We start from the raw sequence: 20,326 nt of genomic DNA, 5'->3' as shown, positions 1-20,326 counted from the left end.
ATTTCTTAAAAACGAGAGGATGCAACAAACGACAAACTCACTGATAATCTATAAGTAAAAGAAGGACAAGAAGGTAAATATTTTATTCAGAATTTTGATCTCCATGCAAAAATACACTGAGCAATAACTTGTTCCTTGGTTACCACAAAACAAAAGGAATAGTCACGTGATACATATATTGTAGAGTCTCAAACAAAAGTGGATTGTACAAAAACAAAGCTGTTGGTGGTATTGTTAAAAAAAAAGAGTAAAACTGATAGAATATATTTTTTTCAAGAAGACATTGATTATACAAAGCAAGCCAATGACCATTAACTAAAATCAGTTTAAAATAATATATAAATAGGTTATACTTCTCATTAACAAATATTTTGCTGATAAAAGTGCTGAGTGAATATTGCATTCAACAAAAATAAAAATGTGCAGTTCTGTATCTCAATGTTGGGAGTCTCAATAATGCCTGCTTGAACACAGAAAACATTGCAAATTCATGTACAATAAAACATCTCCCTTTATTGGTTGTGGTAATTTGCACTATCTGATATGTTGTGCTTTATAATGCATAGGTACTTGTGTCATAAAGTGTTGTGTAGAAAAGAAATTATGTCATGGGCTGCATAAATTCACAACACAATGTTTCAGATTAAGTAATGCTGGTTATAAGAAAACGAAAACAAAATATGTGTTTTTGAAACACTATGCCCCCGTTGGCAACAAAGAAACAATAAAGAAGGTGAAAAACTTTGGTATAAAAAATGAAAGGTTTTGTCTCAAGGAATGCACATGTGAAATAAAATCACTCATCAACCAAGAGTTATGAGCAAGGTTAAAGTTAAAACACAGACAGACAGACAGGACAAAAACAATATGCCCCAAAATTTAGTCATGAGGGGCATAAAAAACTGGTATGAACAGAATCACTAACAAAAGGCACCCGCGGGAATAACCTACTGAAGCAAGGGATGCCTTTAATGACCATCTCTGATTGTCAATGTTCCCATGATGCTTTGCAGTTGATTGCATAAACCGGGTCAAGCCTCTTAGGTCTCTCAGTAAAAGAAACCAAGAACGAGGATTACATACACAGTTCTCCAGCCTCATCAGTTTACGATCTGAAAAAGTCCTCTGATATGAGGGATTAGCTTTGTTTTTATTTAACACAAAGGAATCCTCTAACGTTGATGAGGAAATTGCCAAAGTTGGTCATGAATGCTATTTTGCTGGTTCTGTTGATGGACATGCTGAGTGAGGGCGGGGTCAGGTTGTTGAAGGCCTCCAGCAAACGTTGGTGATACAAGGGGTCCGTCTGGTGCTGCAGTAGCTGGTTCACAAGGTCACGATATCCATTCTGAAAGTGAAAGTAGAGTTACAAATTGTACATTCAGTTCACCCCCTAATATTCAACATCGTAAGAACTGTCATTATATGCCTACCACTAGAATAAAAAGCAATGTAAGAAAACTATGTGCATTATTTAATTTTCCTACAATGCTGGCATACATCACAAAAAATAAAATAAAATGGTATATACCCAGAATAACTACAGAGAGTTATTCTGCCACAACAAATCATTGATTAAAAGCCATGAATGACAGATATTTCAGAAGGTGTTATAATCTGCAGATCCCAGCTGATGATTACGAGATTGCTGTGATGTTTTTAATGAAAACAAATTCAGATCAGCTACGGATATTGATTTCTGACAGCAGAATGGGCAGCCACCTGCAGCTGAAGTCAGCAGCGAGAGGTATCCTGATTAAATCAAATGTCGGTGTTATCTACCGATATTGAGCACCTCAAGCCAGCTTACTTCTAATTAAAGTCACCCATGTCTAATTAATTTTTACATCAGATTTTTCTCCTCAAGCAGACTAACCTGACTTTTGTAACATGTTCATTTCGTATGACTTATTGTCGACTGCATCATGATTAGTGCACGTATCTAGGTTCTGTGGAGGACTTAGCAGCAGGTTTGTTTAGAAAAATAAATGATGGACAATGCAGAATATATCCATTCCGAGTACTTAATTTAAATTACATGTACAACTGTGTTGCAGGATTTGCTTTCACAGAAGTCTATAGAGATGGTGTGTTTGAATTTTGACAAATTCTTTCTAACAAAATCAACACGAACATCTTGGCGTTGCAGTTGTGACATTGAAGATTTGAATACAGACCTCTTTACTATTAGCTACAGAACAAACTCTCAGAGTAACAATGTTTTAGAAACACATATTACCCCTGTGTGGTAATATTAATAAGGATCAACTATAGAATTTAAAATGTCTATGATAGTGAAAAATTAGGGATACTTGTTTACCAAGTTTGATGTCTATCAAGCATATGGTTTACAAGATATTAAGGGGCAATATTCTTTCATGTATGGAGTAGTTTGACACATGACCTGACCTTGTGACCTCATAATCAATAGAGTTCATCTACCATATATCATAATACTGCACATAAGTTGACCTACACATAAGTTGGTGACCATTGGTTTTTGAGAAATTTTACGCCAGGTTGTCTGTCAAATTAATACCTATATTTTTTTTTTTTTAGTAAGAGTTGTGTGTTTCTTTGTTGTATAAATATTTTCTGAACATTGACCTCACTCTTTACTGTATTACCGATAATCTCATGTTTAAATACAATTAAAAAAAATATATCAAAGTTTATTTTTGCAATTTTTTTGTCTTTAATTAATAATTTTACCCACATATAACTTAACAAGAGGCCCATGGGCCACATCGCTCACAATGGCACATATTTAAAGGTCTTCTCTACATATTTGCATGTAAACTTTGATCCCGATTGTGGAGCATAGCTCCCCTGGGGGTCCTGATTTGAACAACCTTAAATCTGCACTATGACAGGAAGCTCTCATGTAAATTTGTACTTTCCTGGCCCAGTGGTTCTTGAGAAAAAGATTTTTAAAGATTTTACCTATATACTTTGATCCCCTACTGTGGCCCCAACCTAACCCCGGGGTCATGGTTTTAACAAACTTGAACCTGCGCTATGTTAGGAAGCTTTTATGTAAATTTCAGCTTTTTTGGCCTAATGGTTCTTGATAAGATTTTTAAATGACCCCACCCTATTTTTGCATTTTTGTGATTATCTCCCCTTCTAAAGGGACATGACCCTTCATTTAAACAAACTTGAAAGCCCTTCACCCAAGGATGCTTTTTGCCAAGTCTGGTTCTGGAGAAGAAGTCGAAAATGTCAAAAAGTTTACAGACAGACGCACAGACGAAGGACAGCAGGCCATTGGAAGAGCTCACTTGAGCTTTCAGCTGAGGTGAGCTAAAAATTTCAGAGGAAAATTTCATTCATGAGAAGTTCACTGCCCGAGCTATCTTTAATTAATTAGGAGGTGTTCACTGTCCAAGCCATCATCTGGTATAGCATGGTTAAATATACGGAGGATCAATTAATAACTGTAGTTTAATTATGATAAAGAACATGTGACGATATCACTGCATGCCCCGCCCCTTTCATTGTTTGACATTGACCATACTGCAGTTTGTGTTGCACTTTTTCAAATGAATAGTACAAATAAATCTAAAAAGGCAATATTCACACTGCAAATTCTAATGTGTAGTGAAAATTGAGTACATTGTTTCCGTAAATACAGAACATCAATGTACATTACGATTCTCTAATAACCCCAGGTTTAATGTCTCCTTACCTGATGACAACAGATCAGACAGAACAGGGCGGTACTAGACACTTCTAATGACTAAATGTTAAACGTCTCCTTACCTGATGACAACAGATCAGATAGAACAGGGCGGTACTAGACACTTCTAATGACTAAATGTTAAACGTCTCCTTACCTGATGACAACAGATCAGACAGAACAGGGCGGTACTAGACACTTCTAATGACTAAATGTTAAACGTCTCCTTACCTGATGACAGCAGATCAGACAGAACAGGGCGGTACTAGACACTTCTAATAATTCCATGTTAAACGTCTCCAACAGCAACATGTTGAACACTTGCTGCAAATAAAAGACAGAAAAATTCATTGCAAGGCAATTAATCCAATGCTACGTTAAAAGGCCACAAATATAAAATAATACGCACAAAATATGCAGCATCATAGTCTGCCATTCTAAGTCCTGATCAATGTATGTTAGTGATTATTACATAGCCAGCCAGCCCCCCCCCCCCCCCCCCCCCCCCCCTACATTCTGTGTCATTCTAATATTTCCTTGTTGATTACATGTTGATTGAATAAGCACACGCTCGGTTGTTTTATCTGAAATCAGAGCACCCACTTTTGTGATGATGCATAAGAGGATTTTATATTTCTTTAGAACAGAAAACATCACACATGACTTCTAGAGATGGGGTTGGAAAGAAAACAATAGCTTCAGTAAATTTTGACTGTAGATATAAGAATAGGGACCCATCAAACTACGATCGTTGTGCTAGATTAATATGTATAAAACACTAAAGGGTATATAAATTATGCACAGATCCAAGAATTGGTGGGAAAATAGCATGTGGTGTGAATATACGACGATCATGTGGTGTGAATATACGACGATCATGTGGTGTGAATATACGACGATCATGTGCTCAGTATTTGGATTATTTTGGAAAGACAGGCTGTATTTTGAAAATATCTACAATACTATTTTTTGTATACATATTTAAAAGGAATTTTTGTTTTATTTCATTCATAGAATATTGTATTGTTGATGTTTTTAAATATCTAGAGTAATAAACGGAACATACAATTTATGTACAGTGAAGTTTTTAAAATCACCTGGACTATAGATGGCAATTCACCATTGATTTCGTGTGATGAATAATTAACAGCTTTGCTAATCACCTTTGGCAATATATCGAGACACACGACACCCTAATATAAATGTTTGTGTTAAAAACAGGGTGTCGGACTGCAGTATGTGAAAACAGAATTAAAACGGGAGATCAAATTGTACATGTATCATATCTCTGTTTAGTTTGCACATGTTCTCTTACATGTATTGTTAATTTTTATTAGAACTTTTTCTCTGGCTAGAACAAAAAGCATTATGAATAACTCTTGGAAGAGCATGCTTGATCAAAATCACAAGTTGAAATCTGAAACATAGTCGTCAAATAAACAGGTAAAATTGCATGAAAATCCTGGTCATTGGCCATGTCTGACAGATAATAGTTTAATACAGGTACAATAGATAGGATAACACCTTGGAGGAGATTTCAACAGTCACATACAACAGTGAGTTCCTTAATCAGTAATTTTTCAACATTTTTCAAAAGGGTCCTGTGGCTTTCGAATTGGGAAAGATTGTCAACATTTTGATTAAATTGGGAAAACCTACTCATTATTGTAAATGTGCTAAATATATCGTATCAAACATGAAATCAAATACAAATTGATGTCATTCTTCTTTTATTTTACATATTTAAATTTCTTTTTTTAAGCTCTTGAAATTTTCCACTATAATTTTTTCTAAATCATCTAGAATTGATGCATCTTTGTCATGTCGTACATTGAACTTATTTTTTAACAAATACATTTTCCACCAGTTTTTATCATTGGGAAAAGTACAAGTTAAATTGGGAAAGAATTGGTAATTTTTGGGAGAGTAAAGGGCCGATATTCGGACCTAAAATGGGTCTTAAAAAATCATTGTTAATATAGTGGGTCGTTACGGCAGTTTTAACTGTACACAAAATGGTGCATGCAAATAAATAATGTATCTCCGAATCATACAAAATGATAAAACCTACAGAATATGATCAGGGATTTCACATTACAGAAAATACACGATATCTTACAGAGGTGTATGAGATAATAATAAATATATACATATCATCAGATTCCCAGCAGTGTAAATACATGTAAATCTAACCATTACATAGCTTGTTCACAAAGCATAATGACTGCTACAATTTCATTATAAACATTAAGGCGGCATACTACGTGTAGCTAAATGTGAACATGTGAGTGAATACATTTGAGAGTAGACATTTTACATAGTTGCACTATTTTATACACTCTATCATCCAATCTTACATGTCACTTCTCGTCATCCTGTTAAAATATTGATTGTTCTATCAAAATATGACCCCAAAATTAAAAAAAAAAAAAAAAAAAAAAAAAAAAAAAAAAAAAAACCAGACAAAAAACCAAACATGAAGAAAAGCAATGCAGTCAAGACTGCTTGATTTTACGTTTGTGCTCACCTTAAGAAAGTTTGCCATGTGAGAATACAAGATGGTTCCTGATTGGTGGGACTGGAATACATATGATGCTAATGAGGTGATGATCTCTAAACTCATTCTACTGATGTCTGAACCATATCTATAAAACATCAAGAAAACATTGTAGACGGCAACAGCTGACACATTGCGTTTGGTAAAAACTATCTAAAATCTGACCTCGCTATCGTACTTTTCTTTCATATTATTTGTTGTTTTTTTATCACTGTTAATCTATCCTTGGTGCTATTAACATTGTGCAAATATTTCTAATACACATACATGTACATAAAAATCTTAATCCTAAACATGGGAAGATATTTTTGAAAAGGTATTCAGTGATAAATATGTAACACTGTACTCAGTGCTATGACATAGAAAAATGCTGGGTGTGGTGAGAAAACCTGTTTCATGACTCTGCTTTGCTTTCCCTGATATCGTTCTTATTTTCTTACCCTGTGTAATTTCCATTATATCATACCACTAACTAACTGTGTTACTCGTATTTCTTATGAAATAAGAATTCACCAATTTGAAGGTGTTTAAAATATCTGACATGAAACATAACTATACATAAATACTGTAGATAAAATTATCGAGAAAGTGAAACATAGTTCTGAAAGGCCAATCCTGAAAAATATCATTTTAAAGACAACTCCTTTTCCCCTCAATTGATGGCATAAACAGTTTAAAGAATGTCGGGGAATTCGGAGGGCCAATCAACCATATTATCATTTTTTTTTTTTATACATCTACTTGGCTTTACTAAACATCCACCATTGTTGAAGAACAGAAAACCCACTTACTTGGACAGCCCTAATTCCACTGAAGCCATTAGACCATTTAATAAGTTCTCTGGGAGAGATGAAAACTTCTCAGGGTGAATCTCTGCTAGGAAGGTCACCAGTTTAAAGTATTGAACACACAAGGTGGGAAACTGAAAACAATGCAAAGGAATTTTATAGTGCCGTACTCGTACAAAATCACATTTACTGTAACTTTTTTGGGCAGCGTGGATTTGAACACTTACTGTGAGAAGATCCTCGCTCATCAACGGAATGACGGTGTTCAGTCCAAACAAAACAACCTCCGCTGCAGACACCTGTCCATCGTTCTGAGGGAACACCTCCTCTGCTGAAAAAAGGAAATGCAAAAATATAACACAATACACAGCAGTAGAAAACCCACCCCTGCCAACACATTCTCTGCTGAATAAAGGAAACGCAAAAATTTAACACAATACACAGCATTAGAAAACCCACCCCTGCCAACATTCTCTGCTGAATAAAGGAAACGCAAAAATTTAACACAATACACAGCAATAGAAAACCCACCCCTGCCAACACATTCTCTGCTGAATAAAGAATACACAAGAATTTAATATCATACATATAGCAATAGAAAACCCACCCCTGCCAACACATTTCACATCTGTTAAAATTACATTTATACTAACAAAGTTCTAAAATCATGTTTGTTTTCAGAGAAAAATGTCTTGCCTAATGGTTAAAGACTGCACGAGACAAATCTTACAGTGATCCCATTGTAAATGCTCTGATGCCATGAGAATGAATTACCTCTTACTAATGGACACTTAAAATTCACTCATGACAGGGTAAAAATAATCTGCGATCTTGTTTCCGCTGTTGAGAAAAGCTTACAAATATTCACCACACAAACAGACCTGGATCACTGAAGTCGATGAAGTCTTTAGACAGTAGGTTGGTCAACAGCTCCATCAGCAGCAGAATATCATTGTACCGATCCTCTTCCTCCTCATCGGTGACTGTACGACGACCTACACATCATAAAGAACCAACCATAATCTGATGTTTTAATCAATACTGACAGAAAACTGAAGTTTGTCTTAAGCTTGATTCCCCAACAATATCAAAACTAAGATACAATCTTATAATGCTTTTAGATCATCTCTTTTTTCTCTGCATGCTGGAGGATTTCAATATGTGTGTTTTGGTGCTTTCAATTCATTTTTCCTGTTTAGAGCATTATATCCTAATATCAAACTCGTCACAAATTCGTGCAGGGAAAACAATAGCACAAGGGCAAAAAAATCCTAGTATACAGGACCTGCATGTACACTGAAAGTTTTACGTACCAGCATTGTGCTTCGAATACATCTGTATTGCTGACAAACACAACTCGTACAGCTTTCTGGAGTTTGTCTGTAATGATAAAAATAACGAAATGATTATTTCATTACTGTGATATCATGATTTAATTCATTCTTACTACAGACATCTGTACAAAATCTTCAGCTGATGATCTCACTTACCTCCCCTAGATAACACAGCTCTTTCTGCACCACTTCATTAAACAATTCAATGACCAATGGCACAACGTCCTCACAGTTGTGGTAAACATCTGTAAAAATACAAACATGGATGTCTCGTTTTATACAATAAAACATTATGTCTGTCATTACTTAAAGTCAATACCCTAAACAGCTTACAACTATCCAATTCATGTTAAGTACTCTGTCACTTTATTCAGAAATAACTGTATCACTAATTGGTGTGATTCCTTTACCAACTCCAGTAAAACAAGAAAGATAACTCTGAAAGCTTAAATGGAATGGCATAATGAAGTGACAATTATTATTTCGATACTCGCTTAAAACGCCACTAGATCAAGATGTGTTTAAAAAACAAAGTTGAAAAATTTGTAGCAATTAAAGCATGTGAAGTTTTGAAATTTGACAGACTTTGGGAAAACTGGAAAACTATTTTTGATCTGTAACCTAGAATAAGAAGTATTCAACCAATTATGCTGTATGATAGTAGTGTGAAAGAGTGTGAGATCGTGTGATATTGTATAAAATGATTAATATGTATCTTCATTACTATTACTGATGATTATGTGAACATGGAAAAAGAATAAATAAGAAAAAAAAAGATGTGTTTGAAAAACAACATACCTTTAATTGTGAACCAGTCATATTTATGTTAAATTTAAACTCTGACCTAATGAACTTTTACGGACATAAAACCTTGACTTTTTTACTTTTAAGTTCAGAAGTTGCTCCTATAGTTAAAGTTGTGGACAGACAAGCAGATAAACAGACCAAAAACAATGTCCCTAAATGTTTGATCTCAAAGTTTATATACCTAGAAGTTTGACACACTCCTGCAGGAGAGGTTGGAAGAAGTTGAAAAGTCGTTGTACATTGTCGATACGAGTCCCCTCAGCGACCCCACACAGAGACTCCAATATCGTGATCAAGGCTGCCTTCACACCCACTACCTGGGCTACCCGGGAGAAATTTTCCTGAGAGATGATGTGATGAAATCTGTCATGAAGTGACTTTAGAACCTGTAAATTACAATCAGAATATTCTTTTGTATAATAAAGAAATCAAAATATTATTTTGTGCAACACCAAAATCAGAGTTTTGTTTTGTGTATCACCTATTACAATTATAACTTACAACATCATTTAATGTTGTCTTTGAAATGTTTTAATAGATAAAGTCAAGTAAATTTGCTGCTGAGAAATCTAAATGCTGAGTTAAAGTATCAAGCGGACTGAACTAATGGACAGGTAAATAGACTTTAACACAATATATGGTCTAGACTGACTGAATCCATAATTCCCTGTTCTATGTGACCTTATCAAATCTTGTTCTTTACTATTCCCCATATTGCCTTATACATGTACTAACTGACTCCCTGACTTGTGCCACATGTGACCATAAATGTGAATCAACTCAAATGATGTATAACAACTTTAAAGAGTCTTTCTGAAGACATGTTTATATGTGAAACCAGTACCCTATATAGAATAAACTGCTCTTCTCATCCAAAAAATTCCAGCACCAAAACCTAATCAGTAAACTTGTACCTTGTTATCAAGCTGTCATGCTAACTGATAAAGTAAACTGTACAGAACTATACAACTTACACAATTCCAAAAACCTTCTCGGAGAGTGTCGTCTTCCACTCCAGATCCAGCCAATACAAGGGCCTTTAACAAACTACGTCTGGGTTTAGACGGCAGCAGACTTAGAGGTGGCTGATGATTGGCTTCTTGCTTGGCAATATTCCAAAGGAGTTCACTCTTTGTTATGTATGTAGCTCTGTAAATAAAAGTTGTTAATTAAAAAAGATGAAAAGCAATAATGGCCAGGTACTAATTGTCTGCCATGCATTAATGCTATCTTTTTGTCGTTGATCCCCTCTGGTCACTAATTAAAGGAAACTACAATTCTGTGTAATTTACGCACAAAGACAATGTTATGTGTACTAACTTTTGTCGTTGATCAACTAGGGACACTAGCAACTGAAGCGAATCTTCCACCAGTCCCTCCTCCGCGGTCCATATGGCTATGTTAGAGATGATCTTGTCTAGCAAGAAGGATGTGGTCCATTGAGCACCATCTGTGTCCCTCCCAAAGGCTGAAAAAATGGCAGGGCTAACCTGTCAACCAAAACAGAAGGTCAGGAAATGAAATGTGTGCAGGATTCATTCACAGCGTATTGTACAAAAAACTGACAAGACTTCCATCGATATCTTACACATTCCTGCTACTGAAAAAATACATTTCATTAGAATTTCTGTAAAGTCTCATTGTATAGAGCACAGTTGCTTTCAGAAATTTTATCCCTGAAGTCTGGGGGTTGTTATCATACATCTGACCAGAACAGTTCACCCTTTTTACATGTGACTAGGGCACCATGGCTGATTTGTTTTTGTAATTTTACATTGTGACTAGGACACCATGACTGATTTGTTTTTGTAATTTTACATGTGACTAGGGCACCATGGCTGATTTGTTTTTGTAATCTTGTAGTACCTTACATAATTTGTCACATGTGTTCCCTACATGAGACTTCACCATACTGAATACTACTTCTAGTACTTTCAAAAATTATGTAAACATTTCTTTATGATCCTTGTTCTTTAGCTTTTTCCAAATAATGTATTGTACAATTACACATAGGATTAATGCATGATACGTGTGTCAATTCAAAACTTTTTGTGAGTCCTGTAAAACCTACATTTGTGTAGTAGCTTTCGTCTGGCAGTAGATAGGCCCTTGCCCACCTCCTGAGGAAGCACATGACAGATCGCCCCACCTGGGGGCTAAGGATGTGACTCAGTTTGGAATGGATGGCCTGCTTTTCCACTTCACACAGCCGGAATACTGCCGAAATTAACCTGTAATGACAAACCCAAATATTACTCACGTACCATCTAAAAGACAACTCATATTGTTACAAAATAAATACAAAACAACAATTAAGTTGATGATCTTGTAACAAGGCATTCATGGACCCCAATGCTATTTAAGATAAATTCTATATAAAAATCAAAGAAATCAGATAGGGTCCGGCCACTCAATGTCACAGATTTCTTTGATTTTTACAGTATTAACTTTCCTTGCACCACCTTACATAACTTTAACCCCCCACCAAATTTCTCAGAATCCTTATTGTGACCCTGACCTGGTTTTGAAATGAAGGTCATTGAACAAGCTTGAATCTACTTTATAGTGTAAGTAAGCATTGATGTATGTTTTGGTCTCTCTAGTTAAGTGGCTATAAAGAGAGCATGTCCCTCAATCTGTCAGTTTAAACAAATCTGAATCCCTTTCCCCTAAAGATACTTATATTGCCATTTTGATATTCAAAAGTATTCCGTTCTAAACTTGGATAGGACCCAGTGTTTCTCTGGGGACAAAGAAGTTGAAAATGTAAAATGTGTACGATGATGACAATAACAACAGGCACACTTTAATAAAAAAAAAACTGACTTGTGCTTACAGCTCCAGATAACTTACAGCTCCAGACAGCTTAAAACCACATTGTGATCAATAATCGGAAGAATGTTGTTGTTACAGTACCAAACATAATTATTTCTAAGGCACTATTGTCAAATGTAATGATTTTATAAGAAATCATTTTATCCGCATCTAGACAATCTTTTTGCATTTTATCGAGTGAAAGAAAGATAAACAATGAAACCATCCCATGTGCACCTCATCATATTGCCATTCTGATATCCAAAAGTATTCCGTCTCATCAGACAAAGCGCATCAGCACTTAGGTGCATACAGTAGATACATAAATTAATTCACATAGCCATCTTAGATTATCAGTGACTGTTTTCTGTTTCAGGTAGAAGTATTTCAATTACTGATTAAACATGTATCTGCAAACACTACACATTGTCAATCAATTAAAAATCACCCACCTGACAACTGGATCTGTTGAGCTATCACTACCAGGAATGCTTTCTATAGTCTGTCCGGGAGATGCCATAACCTGCAGAGTGGTGGACAGGTCAGTTTTCTTGGTTTGACTAATGGAATAATCCATGATATCTGAGGGAATCATGGGAGTTTCTCCTTCACACTCTTCTGTTAACACATGGGCTGTAACACAAAATATTACAGATTGAAAACATTTTCATTGATAATAAGTGTGTTTCCTCTAGGCTAAATTATCAGACTTTGTTTCTATGCTCACAAAATTATTCTCTCAAACGTTCAATCCATGCATTGCAATATTCACATTTATGTAACATAGAACTGCTATTATTCTAAATATCTGCAAGTAATTCACAATCTGAACATCATGATGAAATTAGAAATTGGACCTTTATCAAACGCAGAATTGTTACAAGTAATGACTAACTGGTGATTAGAACAATCCAGTGGAGGTCCTCGTACAATGAGTTGAGATGAGAGGTGTCTAGCTGACAATTCTGAGGTGCTGCCGACTGCTGCTGTAACCGGTGGAGGTGGCCATTTAACCTACTGACACGATTCTCCAGAATTCTGAAAATCAAGGGTACACACTCTGTGTAATAACGCTTGATATTAAATTTCTTATCATAAAATTCTGAAAATCAAGGATACACACTCTGTGTGTAATTTTTTATCATAAAACTCAATGTGATATTCAATATTCAGTTGAGTTACCCAATGGATTGACAATGATGTCGCAGTAATGTTGGAGAGATGGAGCTTCAATGTGGAGCCATACAGCTTACCCAACCACATCTGTCTCCCAACACTACAGCTGTATATGATTATATGATTGAATTACTTGCCGTTGTGACTCCCAGTCACTTTCTGATAATTATAGTTGTGACTCCCGGTCACTTTCTGATAATTGTAGCTGTGACTCCCGGTCACTTTCTGATAATTATAGTTGTGACTCCCGGTCACTTTCTGATAATTATAGTTGTGACTCCCGGTCACTTTCTGATAATTATAGCTGTGACTCCCGGTCACTTTCTGATAATTGTAGCTGTGACTCCCGGTCACTTTCTGATAATTATAGTTGTGACTCCCGGTCACTTTCTGATAATTATAGCTGTGACTCCCGGTCACTTTCTGATAATTATAGCTGTGACTCCCGGTCACTTTCTGATAATTGTAGCTGTGACTCCCGGTCACTTTCTGATAATTGTAGTTGTGACTCCCGGTCATACACTTACTTTGCTAGTAGTGGCACACAGTGCTCAGGAGCTAGCCTTCCCAGAATTCCTATACTACACAGCTGGTCAGCAAATCTCTCTCTGTCCTCCTCCTCAACCTCGTCCACCTCGTCAGTGTCAGTGTACGCATCCATCCCATTCTGTCAATCAAAATAAACGTCTCTTTCAAATTTTGTTTCCATTTCAGTAAAATAGGGATCCATTAATTTTTATGAAACAGTATAGAATTTATTTAACATTGTGTTCATTTCTTTCTTTTTACTAAAACATAAGTGTACTTCATTTATCATTTAATTTACTTTTGTCATCTTGCTAAACCATGAAACCAACAAAAACTGGTATTCAACATATGCTGTTTATCTGCTATGAAATACCCAATCCCTAAAACACTGCTAACAACGTATTACAAACCAAATACAGAAAACATCACACAGAATTTCTGCAACAAAGGGAGACCACTATGACCATATCTAACCCACCTGAGTCCTGGTGCCCTCTGGAGCACTGATGTGGCACTGTACATATGTGTTGAACACCTCCTGAGCCTGGGGGTACAGCACTTCCACGGGGAGGTCCTTCATGTTGGTGACCAGGTCCATCCAGGTTTCAAGCATCTTCTCATAGGCTTCCATGTATAGCGTGTCGTCCTTGTGTAACTGTAATAATAAATGTTATCAATCAGCTGTCATCAATGTAACCAATCAGCTGTCATCAATGTAACCAATCAGCTGTCATCACTGTAACCTAATAATGTAATTATTGATTTGTAAAGCGTGAATCATAAATACGTAAATCATAAAAAAAAGTTCATCGTACGTGTTGCTTATACTATTAGTGACTTAGCAAAATTAGTATCACAGGACCCTGTCTCAGGCATTAAAGTCCTAAATTTATACCTTTTATTAGTACCCTACTGACGAAGTCGAAGGGGACTTTATGTTTGCACTCTGTCTGTCTGTCCGTCCGTCAGTCCAGTTTTCCGCACTTTTTTTCTATGTTCTTGCAGATATTTATTTTATTTTTGGTATGTCACTTTGCCATAACAAGTTACAAATCAAGTTTGACTTTCGCCTCGGTCCATTGATTTTTCACTTAGTTATGGCCCTTGGACTTAGAAAAATAGCATGAATTATCAGTTTTCAGACTTTTTTTGGTTGTGCTTGCAGATATTCATTTGATATTTGGTACATTGCTTTGCCATAACAAGTTACAGACCAAAATCGAATTTCATCTCTGTACATTGAATTTCCGTTAAGTTATGGCCCTTAAAAAAATAGCATGAATTGTTACAGTAGTTTACATCCTAGATTCTTATCTCTGTAGATAAGAATACTACACTCATTAAAACTTCTAGCATAGTAATACAATATAACAAATTATTCAAATCAATAATTACATGTTATTAAGGAGAAACTGACAGGAAGGAACATGTATAACAGGACCTACATTTTAATGAAAGAAAGCAGGAGTTGTTTTAGTTTAATTGGGAGTGAATCTGCTTTATCAGAGAAAAATTGGGACTTGACTGATATGCTGCACAGGGCCATGTTTTACACAAGTCAATATTACTAAGACCTAAATCTTCATCTGCACTTTATCTTTATATAACACTTGAAAATTACCCATGCTAAAATTACTCCATTTTACAGCATCTGACTTGAACTTCTCAAAAGAAAACTTACATTGTAAGTCGAAACTTGGACTTATGTCTGAGATTTTACGCAAACTTTGACTGATCAAATAAGAGAGAAATTCAAACTTAGGTTTGAGATTTTTTTTTCAAGAAATCCAAACCAAGTATAACCTATTAAAGATATAGAAATTTATGAACATTTTAAAATTCATAAACACAGACTTCACTTACAGCCTCTTCCATGGCAGCATTCTTGCCCATATCACAGGTGAGTCGTGTCATGTGATTGATGAATACGGTCAACAAATCCCTGGGGAGAGCGTCCAGCAGGGACACGGGAAACATCAGAATGAGGTTCTTAAATGTGCTGGCCACGCCCAGATTCTCGTAGTCCTGTAGGTCAATGCTACAAAACAAAAGAGGAAAACTGTACTTTTTCATCAGAGTTAAGAGGAAACATACAAATTCTATTACTACCAAGAGAATTACAATATACTACTAACATGTTTAAAAGTACCAAATCTTATTCAGGAGATCTCAATATTTTGTGTAACCCTTTGAGATGTACTACCTCTTTATCGACAGCAAAGAGTGAAGTGCCAGTACTCTTTTAATTTACCCTAATAGAAGGTCTAGAAGACAACTGATATATTAACTTACACTGACAGAGGTCTAGATGACAACTGATATATTAACTTACCCCAAAAGAAGATCTAGAAGACAACTGACATATTAACTTACCCCGATAGAAGATCTAGAAGACAGCTGATATATGCTGTGAGATATTCCAATCGAGCTTTGTCATCAGGAAACACAATGCCATTCAGTGATGCTAGCTGGGATAGGCAAGTCATGGAATGATGGGACATATCGGAGTTATAGCGGACTTTCTTGTGAATCTAGGAATGATAAACTTTAAACTGAACATAATTACCACCCTTCGTTAATGAACAGTTCTATCAATAAATCATCTACACAAATCAGCCAATGTTCCTAAAATGTGTGTGATTCTTTAATCTTACAACATAAAGACAATGAGATTTTAATAAAAACATGGATCTCAGTGATAGTACATACATGTATGTTGGTGTGTAACTAGGTGATTTTCACTTCTTTGGTTTGAACTTACATTGAAGAACAACTGTAGCATGTTTTGGTTTGAACTTACATTGAAGAACAACTGTAGCATGTTTTTGTCCAGCAGAGTACTTCTCCACGATTCGTCAGGTTTAAGTGAAACATTCTCGTTCATTTCAAATGACCCAACATGTCTTCTATAACCTGTAAATTGAAATTGTTCCATTGTCATGACACACTAATAAGCTAGCGGGATACTACAGATGTGTATATAAATATTAGTACTTGATTCATACAACAGTCATGTGTTTACATTATATTACAAACATCGAGTTCACGTGTTGCTATCCCCTCCCCCCTCATCCGAAATCCAAATTTCTAGTTACATGTAAACACATACAAAATTCTAAAACTAAAATTCTCATTGATAATTTTGGCTTTTCTTTCAGCAGATTACTCATCAAAATTACAAACTGTGACAAGGTATTTACTGAGTTTGGGGGTGAACTCCCAGCACAAAACGCTCTCGGTTATAGACAGAAGTCGGTTCAGAACGGCAGTAGTCTCCCGGCTCAATGGACTGGGTTGTTTCTCAATCTCATACAGAACTTGCAGGGCAAACAAGAAAACCCTCTTCAAATCATTTTCCTGTAAAACATCAAGCAAGTTTCTCTCAATCTAAACATGTGTAAAGGAAGGTTTTAACCAGTCAGAGATGTCACACTGAGGAGTCTAGAACTGTTTCAAAATAAAATGTCTTACATTTTGGAAGAATGACTTGACTTCAGAAAATGTTGCTGCTATTTACCTCAAAAGCCAGAAAATGTTGCTGCTATTTACCTCAAAAGCCTTCTTGCACTTGGAATGGAACTCCCACGTAAATCCAACATTGCTGGTTTTGCTGGAGCTTGAAAACTCATTCAGGAGGGCTGTCAGCATGGAACAGGCCACTAGTTGCTGAAACACAGATTCATGAAGAGGTTCTAGAAAGTCTCATTTTATATGTCAAAATATATGTTTAAATTCCCAGAAGTTTGTTACATGATGTTACCATGGTAACGTTTCCACTGCTGACTAGATTGGTGACGTCTTGGAACATATTATCCCGGCTGGCTCCTTTAACGTCCACTTCTCCACGTTTAAGGATGACTGCCACTGTTTGCAGTATCTGCTCTCTCACATAGCTCTTCAACCTTAATGACAAAAATTATCACATGTACATATCTTATCATAATAAATGATATGCACATTGAGTCTTTCCAAAAAAAAAAAAATATCAAAATTTTCTATTCATTTATCTATTGTCAATTTACATACACTTAAGACCTTTATGTGATTTTTTAAATTTTGCAATTATTATTAATGCCAAATTTCAAAAGTAGTGATGAAACACATGTAATGGGAGTATTTAAGGAATTCTTATTATAACACACTTTAAGTAAAGAGAAGAAAATGGAAAACAGACAAAATATGGGAATGGCTACCTTTGAGATTTCAACAATATGCTGTACATGTTCATATTCATATTGTGACTAAAAGCTGACGGATTCTCACAAGTTCATTCAAAACTGGACACCCTACACTTTGAGACAACTTTGTCCAAATTGAAACGTTTAAGACACATGCATTACACAATCCACATTACTATAAATACAGTGCACTTGAGCATACATTTAAAAATCAAATATTCTCATGAATATCACTGAGTGACATATGACAGTCCAGTTGTACAGATGTTAGAAAAGAGTGAGAATGCAAATAAAACTGTCATTGATGAGAATTTCAATACTGAATAGTAAAATGTATCAATTCACCATCTGTGTTTCTATTTCAGTTTTCTATCAGACTAAACAAATAACAAGTTGGCACAAGTTTTAAATTCTTTGGTTACTTAAATAACATGAAAATAAACTAAGCCATATTTTTCACTAAAACTATCACATACTGTAAACTTTGGCATTTGTTAGATGTGTACTAGATCTAACAGTCACCTCATTGTTTGTCTGTGAAAGTTATGGTAATCTTTCAAAAGAAGCAGCACGAAATGCTGGTGAGAAATTTTAGTCACTGTGTGTAGTGTATTGACACCCAGGGTTAAATTACAATGTATAAATCAATACTGAATCCATCAATGACAGCTCTGATTACAAGAGTGATGAAATATGTCACAGATGGTAGTGGCTGACAGGACATGGGAAACTACTACGTCACTGATATAAATATATACATACGTGATATGCTGCGTAATGAATCTCAGTAGAAATGACCTCAGTGACTCAATGTCTGAGGCCTCAAGTAACATCCATTCCCGAACCACACTCTCCTTAATGGTGGTGGCCGCTTGGAACATAACATAGTCAGATTTACTGTTCTCTGTATCAAAATAGAAAAATATATATAACTGAATGGAAAACACTGAACAATATTTATAAATTAATTGCAGAAAACCTAACTTCATTGACTGAAGATAAAAACACTGATGATTAATTACTTTTATAAAGCTATTTCATAAAAGTAACATAACACCAAATTCATGTAATATTCAATTAACAACAGCTCCATTATTGATTAGATCCTGCTGTATATTGTGAAAGTGATACCTGTTCATCTGAGATCTACTAACCTAGAATAAACTTGCACAGGTTGTAGGGAAGCTTGGTTTTACGAAATTCAAGGATAACTGCCTCTGCTGCGTGTCTCTGCTCTGATGTCACAACATCAGGAGGTGCCTGTTTAAAACACAAATTTTTATAACTAGTGTTACCAAATACTTACTAGAGAGAAAACAAAAATGACAGTATTTTCATGTAGTAACATCGCAGCCATAAAAAGTGTGACTTTAGACTCAACCAGAAACAAATTTAAAAACATATTTGCAAAGATTTAAAATTTCCATTTCAGGCCTCTGCAGGGAGAACTAGCTTGAGGCATTGTTTTCTCTTTATATGGTTCATATAGGTAATTATGTTTTCAATGTTTCCCCAGTATGGAGCAATGAAACAATGGTATATGAATCTTTGCAAGACATTTGCTGGAATGTAATTTTCACAGGAAAGTTACACAGAATAGCATAGGAAAACTTAACCCTGTTTAAGGTTAAATACAAACAAAGAAAGTCAACAATTAAATAAACTTGTAATATACAAACATGAGAAGTTACCTATATTGAATGTTTTCATTGTAACTATGATGAGAACTGAAATCCCACTTTTTAGGTTTAGGGTATGGAAAGATCATACACTTTGTGCAATCTCTAACAGACATGTTTTGTATCCTCAAATTACGAAGTATTTCATGCTTATAAAGAAAAGCTAAAACTTTGCTTTTCTTCTTTGGAATATTATATGAATACCAAACAATTCGTCAACTATTTCAATCACAGGGTGTATGATACAATTCAACGTTATTTGTTTACCAGAGCGATCTGTGAGGCTTTTTCAAGATCCTGTAGAATTTTCTCTGCCATCGCGTCAGCTCATCCGTATGTCCGAGGTGATTACTACAATGATTTTACGCTAAATCAGTCCTAATCAGTAGACACTGGCAAGAAAGGATATTAGTTTCATTCATTCCGATTAGAATATTTACACAGATGTTGTTACCAAGACAATTTGTGTGATCACTCTACATCCTGTAGAATTTTCCTTACCATCACGTTGACTCAACAGGTTACTCTAAAAGCCGCAATAGCCATTGTTTACATTTTCAGATAGGTAAAATACTGACTCATTTTTTTCTTAGTTTGTTTAAGATATTTTCAATATAGTTGAACTATTGATTCATAAATATTCATTAAGAAAACAAATATTTGAAATAGCGATAAAAACCAGACTAATTAAATACCCATCATACTTTTTCGTTGTTTAGCCTGTTTCACTAAGAATTCAAACCAAGATATTCATTTAAGAATTTTTAACACAAAACGAAAAATAAA

The 20,326-nt window shown here is 35.3% G+C and overlaps 1 protein-coding gene across 3 annotated transcripts; it reads right to left on the bottom strand.

The window, feature by feature from the left end:
* Window positions 1-67: 67 nt before the first annotated feature.
* On the bottom strand, window positions 68-20,077 carry LOC125676114 (exportin-4-like). 3 transcript variants are annotated; one of them, XM_056159980.1, is made up of 26 exons: window positions 19,995-20,063; window positions 19,808-19,891; window positions 19,016-19,121; window positions 18,624-18,765; window positions 17,444-17,585; window positions 17,233-17,349; window positions 16,884-17,040; window positions 16,484-16,596; window positions 16,057-16,214; window positions 15,547-15,721; window positions 14,162-14,338; window positions 13,683-13,822; window positions 12,875-13,017; window positions 12,432-12,612; window positions 11,237-11,396; window positions 10,486-10,655; window positions 10,140-10,314; window positions 9,347-9,551; window positions 8,515-8,603; window positions 8,338-8,404; window positions 7,906-8,019; window positions 7,252-7,355; window positions 7,028-7,158; window positions 6,207-6,324; window positions 3,911-4,003; window positions 68-1,348 (listed from the first exon to the last, which is right to left on the bottom strand). In XM_056159980.1, the coding sequence occupies exons 2-26, from the start codon at window positions 19,856-19,858 to the stop codon at window positions 1,151-1,153; spliced, it is 3,426 nt and encodes a 1,141-aa protein (XP_056015955.1). In that variant the 5' UTR covers window positions 19,859-19,891; window positions 19,995-20,063; the 3' UTR covers window positions 68-1,150. The 3 variants fall into 3 exon arrangements, 2 of the variants coding, with proteins under 2 accessions (XP_056015955.1, XP_056015956.1); XR_008801727.1 differs by adding an exon at window positions 6,037-6,054 and having other exon boundaries at window positions 1,319-1,348; window positions 19,808-20,077; XM_056159981.1 differs by having other exon boundaries at window positions 19,808-20,074.
* Window positions 20,078-20,326: the final 249 nt, after the last annotated feature.

Source organism: Ostrea edulis, chromosome 3 (genome assembly GCF_947568905.1).
Source record: "Ostrea edulis chromosome 3, xbOstEdul1.1, whole genome shotgun sequence".
NCBI classification, from domain to species: domain Eukaryota; kingdom Metazoa; phylum Mollusca; class Bivalvia; order Ostreida; family Ostreidae; genus Ostrea; species Ostrea edulis.
This window is presented reverse-complemented; position numbering and strand designations above follow the sequence as displayed.